General features: G+C 43.0%; 1 protein-coding gene across 4 annotated transcripts in view; it reads left to right on the plus strand.

Moving 5' to 3' along the window:
- Window positions 1–7,603, plus strand: part of LOC108248052 (rho GTPase-activating protein 44) — a 52,465-nt gene that overhangs the window by 15,428 nt on the left and 29,434 nt on the right. For 3 of the 4 annotated variants that reach the window (XM_017436523.3, XM_017436525.3, XM_037980949.1), the window contains exons 1-6: window positions 2,729–2,848; window positions 4,947–4,986; window positions 5,389–5,508; window positions 6,364–6,440; window positions 6,523–6,634; window positions 7,373–7,449. In XM_017436523.3, the coding sequence (XP_017292012.1) occupies window positions 2,787–2,848; window positions 4,947–4,986; window positions 5,389–5,508; window positions 6,364–6,440; window positions 6,523–6,634; window positions 7,373–7,449 (488 nt within the window). In that variant the 5' untranslated portion in view covers window positions 2,729–2,786. Of the gene's footprint in view, window positions 1–2,728; window positions 2,849–4,946; window positions 4,987–5,388; window positions 5,509–6,363; window positions 6,441–6,522; window positions 6,635–7,372; window positions 7,450–7,603 lie in introns of those variants that run through there. The other variant, XM_037980948.1, reaches the window with a different exon arrangement.

Consider the following 7,603-nt stretch of genomic DNA (forward strand, 5'->3'; position numbering starts at 1 on the left):
TTGCACTCAAAGAACTTACAGTAGTTCAATGATTCCCCAAGATTTCAGCTTCTGAGCCACAAATTATTACAACTAAAGTTGACCTTTACAGTTAAAGGAGCCGTTTTATGTTTCATTGTGCCATTTTGTTTAATTATTTAAGGCAGAAAACATGAAAACTACACGTTCTTGTGTTGACCCATCTCAACCTATTTCATGTTTTTCCTCATATTTATTGAAAGTTAGTAAAATAAGAAGCTGACTCTGAGATAAATAAATCTTTATGGTTAATTAAAATCTAAATGTCAGATCTGTTTACTTCAACTGCTTCAGGTGTCAGGCTTTTATTTTTTGTTATTAGAACTTGCTGTTATTAATACTCTTAGTTTTGGTGCCTTTAAACGTGTTATTTTCCAAAAGACACACAAAACCGCTTTTTTGCTTTCACAATTTGCCTCAAGTTTGCTGGAAACTGTTAGTTTTCTGGTAGATTAAGTTGCTCAAACAGATTTTAGTCCAAATTTGCAGATTTTGCTGCAGATTTGACGTGCAGCAGGATAATAATTACAATTGCAGGATAATTTAGATATAATTCCTGTTATAAAACAAAGACATTTTGTCATTATTCGCTGCAGAAACGTCGCGCACATATTGTAAAACTTTGGTCAGCTGAAGAGCTACAGCTCCTTTTTCCTGCTGTCGGTATAATCTAAAATCGTCTCAGGTTTGGCCCCGGAGCCATGGGTTGCAGACCCCTGATGTAGCTGAAGCTAACGGTTAAACACGGCCATAACGACGCCACAACCAGCGATTTAATTCTGCTCATTTAAGAGTTATACTTTTTGTTTTTTACAACTATTAATCTGTTTTTACACTCAGCAGAGGATGATCCAAGTCTTTGCTGGATCTGTTTTTATTTTTAAATACATTATTTTAAGATTCTCTTTATTACTGTAATGGTTTCTTTTTTAGAGCTGAGACTTCTGCTTTTGTTTAGTTTCCTCATTTATTTTAAAAACTCTTCCCAACATGCTGTCAGGGTCAGGATTCAGGGCTGAAACTGAGTGAAAAAAGCAGCAACAAGTCCAAAAATAAGCTTTCAGAAACCCTGAGAATCTTTAAAAGATTTAAGAAATTAAAAAAGAAATTAAGAGCTGGTTTAAAACTTCTGCAGATCTTGTTTCATTAGTTCTGCTCGGTGATCACAGCCAACAGAAAAAGTGAAAAATGTCTAAAATAAATCAGGAAATGATGAAATAATTTGACCATTTCAGCAGAATGAGCTGTAAAAGTCTCTGAAACATCAGGCCTCATGAAGCTAATTTTTGTTTTTTGTGCAAATTTTTCATGTTTTAACAAACACAAAACAACACGCAGGCTTGGAGGAGGCGTTTCGTTCCACATGGGATCTTGTGACTCGGAGATGTGAGCGCCACGAGCTCCTCTGGATGGGGAAGTTTTCCCCTCTCCGTGTGTGTTTCCTGCCTGGGAATTCCGAACGTGACGACAGAAACGCCCGGACAGAGAGACGACCTTTTCCTGCGCTGAAATTCAGATCAGATTAAAACAGGCAGAAGATAAAATCTGCAAAATCACAACTGCTAAAATAACTATAGTTTGAGTTAGCAAAGCAGCAGCTAAAAGCTAAAATTAGCATGAGAATAGCTGAAGGTTGAAATATGCTGAAATAACTTTATGTATTTCTACGGGGAGATATTTGGTAGTTTGATTGCAAAAAGCGTGAACCGATCCGAACCCCCCCGACGAGGGAACGCCAGCAGAACATCATCAGAACCGACCCGGTTCTCCCTTTGCACGTTCAGGTGGCTGCATGAATACTTTCAGGCGTTTTTCTCTTCTGTAAAACGAGACACCGAGCCTTTAAAACCAGATATTTGCAGATGTTTTGGTGATTCTTGGACTGGATCAGTTGTTTGTTTCTTCTTGGAGCTCGTGTCGGCGTGCTCGCTGAGGCCCCAGCTGCTCTCGAGCGTCCAGCAGCCCTGCAGCTTTAATGCGGTGTAAATAAAACATGCGCGTCCCTCGGGGTAGCGTCGGGTCAGAGCTGTAGCAAATCTTGCCTCCTGCTGGTAATGAAGAAGATAACAGTCCAGGTGGTGTACCTGCAGGTCTGCATGTGGAGACACTGTCGCCCAACGAGCTCGTTCTGCTCAGGATGTTCGACCGGCTGACGGCTGAGCTGCTCGTCGGTTTGGGTGTTTGAGAAATGACAGGAATGCATATCGCCCGCTGCCTCTCATGCAGGAGTTGAGCCTGAATCATTATGTGGAAACTCAGAGTTTGTGTTGTGAAGCTACAGCTCTGTAACTTTAAAATTCACCGACTTACGGCCATTTGTGTTTGCTCAGTTAGCTGTGGAAAAGGTTCATCCATTGGTTCATGTGATGTTTTGCTTCAGCACACACACACACACACACACACACACACACACACACACACACAACATTATTGGCCTGCATTTGCCTTCAGCAGCGGGCGATATGCATTCTGCCCGGCCTTTAATTGGAACAGGTTCTGGCTCGAAAAGCTGCTTCTGATGAGAGAAGAATCGTCCCTTTGTCCTCCTGACTCCAGCTTCTTTAGACCAATCAATCAGTTCCCTTCCGCTCATTCCTCTGTTTGTTTATGGCGCCGTAAAAAAACACAACCTTTACATTTTTGGCAGTCCGATCTGCTGACGGGGGCAGCCGCTGACTGAGAAAGAGAAAGGACCAGATAGTCAGGTCTCATTCCTCTCCTGGGCTCCTGCCTGGAAACAGGTGCGTTCTCACCTGTCAGCGGGGGGAATGTGGAAGAAAAGGCTGCAGCTCTACAGGACGAGGACGTCCCGCAGGAACGGCACGGTTCTGTAAGTCCACTCGGCCCCCAGTGGGGTTTTCAGCTGCAGCCAGAACCGTTTTTTTGTTAGGATTACAGGACATGATGTCAGGAAGACCTGAGGGATCCTTCTCCTTCAGAAAGGACTCTGCTCTCTTCTTTTAAACGTTTATTCTTAGATGTGTCGATAAGTTTTATTTAATTAAACTAGAAAAATTACATTTTCACTAAAAACTGAGGTGTTAAAGCTAAAAGGAGCACATCAGCTAAAAGCTTCAAACAAAGGAAAAATACTTCCTAAAAGCCAAAGGAAGCAATAACTAGAAGTAGAAATATGCAGTAATTTGGTACCTAAACCAGCAAATTAAAATAAATCTGTAAATAAATACATTTAGCAGTACTTTGGAGACGAATCTGGCACTTTTCAGCTCAGCGATCTGATGGAGAATCCTAAACAGATAATCTGGTTTTTAACAACTCTGCATTTATTTCTTTTAGAACTGGAATATTTTCTCAAACTATATGGTGTTAATTTCATTTTTTTTTAGAGTTCAGCTGATCTGATGTGTCCTGTTTTAAAGACTTAACATTCTTTGCATTCTGTCTCTCACTGACCGCAGATGTCAGTCTGGATTTATCTGTTTTTATGTTGCTTTTCTTGCTTTAGTGCAGAGCTTTCCAAACATTTCAGGTGTGAGACCCCATCTGTTGACTGTTTAAATATCCTAAAATGCTAATAAATCAATTAAACACAAACACAAACAGTCTTAACATTCATTATCCTATTTTTTTAATCAATTTATGACAATTATGGTGCAGATATATCATAAAAACAGGTTTTTAATTGTAAGTTGGCATCTGGGTTCTGTTGGTTCAGAAGGTGGAACCAGAACCTTTCAGGGATGTCGTTCAGAGGTTCTGTTGAAAGGTGAGGAACAGTTAATATCTTACCTGTCGTAGGTAGCTGTTTGAGCTACCTCAGTTCTGATCGGACTGATGAGCTAATGGCTAGTTCAAGAGAGACCAGAACCAATGAGGCCATGTTCAACAGGTAAGATGATGACTGTTCTTTCAGACAGACCCACTCCAGAATAAATTAATCTGTTTTTAGACACTTAAAAGAGCTCATTTTCCCCGGTTTGTTTAAAACCTTCAGTCGTGTTTGTTCTTCCAGATTTAAAACCTCCTTTTTGTTCTTCATTCAGGGGTTTTCCTCTGAAGCTCAGTCTGTGTGTAAATATATTCACGGCACACAGGAACCATCGCATACCTGTGTTTGCTGCAGGTTCACTTCTGTCGAAGTGTCACGAAAACAAGTTTGGTCACTTGGAAAGTTCAGCTTTAGATTCTGTCTTAAAACTCCACTCTGGGATTCACAAACATTTCCCAAATGTGTTCATGAAGCTCCACGTGTGTCGCTCTTCGTCAGACTGAGACGCTTCTGTGGAAGAAATGTCTGATGGTTTTAAATCTGTGTTTTAAATCTTTTATTGCCTCCGCCGAGGAGGTCATGTTTTCGTTAGCGCTGATTGGTCGGTTTCTGTCTGTCAGCAGGATTATTTTAAAACTGAATGTTGGGGTTGAAACAAAAAACAACAGATTAAATTCTGGTTCTGATCGGGATCAAGATCCGCCTCCTTCATTTGTTCAGTGACCCTGTGGCTTTGGTGGAGGTTTGCGCTCGAGTGTAGTTTATTTTGAAAGGATTATAAAGTGGAAGCTATGGTCACAGCTTTACCGTTTCTGCTCATTCGAGGAGTTTTCTCCAACTTCTTCAGTGTGTGAGCTGTCCACATCGTGCCTCCGCCTCTTCAGGCTCTCTTCCACCTGCTCCCTACTCTCACTACAGATGTCTTCCGCAAACATCGGGGTCCGCAGGGACTCCTGCCTGACCTCATCCACCAACAAGTCCAACGTCACTACAAATAAGAACCTGATCCCTGATGTAACCAAACCCATCTGTCACTCCTACCGCACATCTCGCCACTCTCTTCTTGTACATGTCCTGCCCTACCCTCCCTACCGTAGGATCTGTATGTTTGCGTGCTGCTGTGCTCCGTCGATGGGAAGTTATAAAATTCCTTCCTTGTCATTCTAACGGCTTCGTTTCTCTCTCTTCTGCCTTCCAGGGCGGAAAAAACAGAAGTACTGAGTGAAGACCTCTTGCAGGTACTAATGAGCCTTCATCGAATGTGTGTGTGTGTGTGTGTGTGTGTGTGTGCCTTCACTCAGTAAAACATCATTAGTGATGTAAAGTATTCAGCCTGCATAAAATGACTTTTTCCAAATGCTTCTCTGAACTGCCTTCAGGCATCTTTAACGAGCGCTGAAATTGAACTCCTCTCCGAGACAAAAGGCAGAGCGTCGCCGCTGATTGATCCGGGGCGCGGCGTCCTGATTGATCAGATTAATGACGCCCTCAGAGGCGGCAACCTCGTTTCCGCAGGATCGGTTTAATAACGAGCTGAGAGGCGACGTGTGTTTGGTTCATAACCTGGAAACAACGTTTGTGTGTCCAACGTGCCGCAGACTCATTTTTATTTTGACAAAACTTCTTTTTGCGTCCTTCAGGTTGAGAAACGATTGGAGCTGGTGAAGCAAGTTTCCCACAGCACACACAAGAAGCTGACAGCCTGTCTGCAGGGACAGCAGGGCGTGGACGTGGACAAGAAGTCTGTCAGGTCCCCCTCGGTGAGTTCAGTTCATGCATAGTGGTCACGACAGTGAACAGCTATTTAAAAGCCATTTTCTTTTACCTATACGGCGCTTTATGTTATAACTGCACATAAACCACTTAAGAGCACATTACTGCATCGTGCCTGCTGGGACCTGCAGCTCCCCGTGAGGAGGAGCAGGTAAAGACAATGGATGGATGGATGGATCGTTGGATGGATGGATGGATGGACGGATGGATGGAAGGATGGATGGATGGACGGATGGATGGATGGATGGACGGATGGATGGGTGGGTGGATGGATGGATGGATGGATGGATCGTTGGATGGATGGAAGGATGGACGGATGGACGGATGGATGGATCCACTGAAAGTGCAACAAGAAAATAAAAATAAAATTCTTAGTTTTTGCTCTCAGAAATATAAAATCCTGGCTGAAGGTTTCATAATTCCTGCATGAAAGGGTTAAAGTTAGGTTTAGGGTTAGGCCTAAAGAAGCAGATAAAATAATCATAAGCTGATCTGCTGAAATGGGTTTCTGTGGAAAGATTATTACCAATTAATACCTTTTAGCTTAAATATATATAGTTTAAATCTGACTGGACTGACCAGCTAAAGGCTAGTCTGTACGAGACTGAGACCGAAGTGGATCTTTGTTGCTGTCTTAAAAGACGCCACACATCCTCACTTAAAACCCATTAAACTGACTTTAAAATAAATCAGAGTTAAGCGTCTCTGTGATGTCCATCAGAGGACAAGGCATCGTCTTGTCTTAGACAACAAACGTTGTGTTTGTCGTCTGTTTCTGTGAGTTTTTGTGTTTCCAGCGTTAGTCTCAGTTTGCAGAGATGTTTCTGCTCCTTTCTCCGCAGAAGAAGCTTCCTCTCACCACGCTCGCGCAATGTATGGTGGAGGGCGCCGCCGTGCTCGGGGACGAGTCTCTGCTGGGGTGAGAGCGCACGCTCGGACATCACCCCGCCCCCCCCGCGGCGCCGGGTCTCAGACTTTCATGCTTTAACTGTTTGTTGCAGGAAGATGCTGAAGCTCTGCGGCGAGACGCAGGACAGACTCGCTCAGGAGCTCGTCTCCTTCGAGCTCACCATCGAGAAGGACGTGATCGACCCGCTGTCCGATCTCGCAGAGGTAACCAAACAGAACTTCCTGTTTCCTTTAGACAACACAGCTGCTCAAACCTGACTCAGCACTTCTTAAACTGTAATAGTTAAACATTTACTTTCAGTCGTATAAGAGTTTTAAATTATGTAGCGTAAATGAAGGGATTGCATGCTTTTATTTTGGAAATCCACAAAGAAAAGCATAAAACCAACCATTAAAGTAACATATGATCATTATAAAAAGTAATTCCAGTTACTTACTGGTACTTCTACGTTAATTTTGAAGTCAGCATTTCTTCCTAATCTAACATTAACATCTGAACGTTGACAAACGTGACAAAAGCAATTATCTCCCAGGGTGATTATCGGGTTGACCCCCGACCCTCACGGGGTCAAAGGTCACAGGGAGCTCCCATTGATCCGGAACAGAAACCAAGGGCTCAGTTTTTAAATAATTCAGTTAATCTTAAGCCTGAACTACGATCCATGAACTGAAAAAACATTTTTTCCCGGATGCAATCAGAAAAGCCTCGATGCAGCCGTTGTTGTCGCTGATGCAGTTTTAAGGAGTGAACTTGTTCTTTTTTTGTTAAAACTTGTCATATTTAGCTCCTGCAGCAAGAACAATTTATTTGTGATGCAAAAAGAGTGAAAATTACATTGAAGCTATGTGCAAAAAATGGAGCAAAAACTCAACGCTGCTCATTTTAGTGAATCAGGGACTCGAGTCCAGAGTCGGTTTCTTGAAACTCTGTTTTGTTTCCAGGTGGAAATCCCAAACATCCAGAAACAACGGAAGCATTTAGCAAAACTGGTCCTGGATATGGACTCTGCACGCACAAGGTGAGCGTTTCTGTGAAGGACAACCCTGGTCCTCAGGACCTCTGTCCTCAGGGCTTCTGTCCTCAGGACCTCTGTCCTCAGGGCTTCTGTCCTCAGGACCTCTGTCTTCAGGACCTCTGTCCTCAGGCTTCTGTCCTCAGGGCTGCTGTCCTCA

Source organism: Kryptolebias marmoratus, linkage group LG17 (genome assembly GCF_001649575.2).
Source record: "Kryptolebias marmoratus isolate JLee-2015 linkage group LG17, ASM164957v2, whole genome shotgun sequence".
In the NCBI taxonomy this organism is placed as follows: Eukaryota; Metazoa; Chordata; class Actinopteri; order Cyprinodontiformes; family Rivulidae; genus Kryptolebias; species Kryptolebias marmoratus.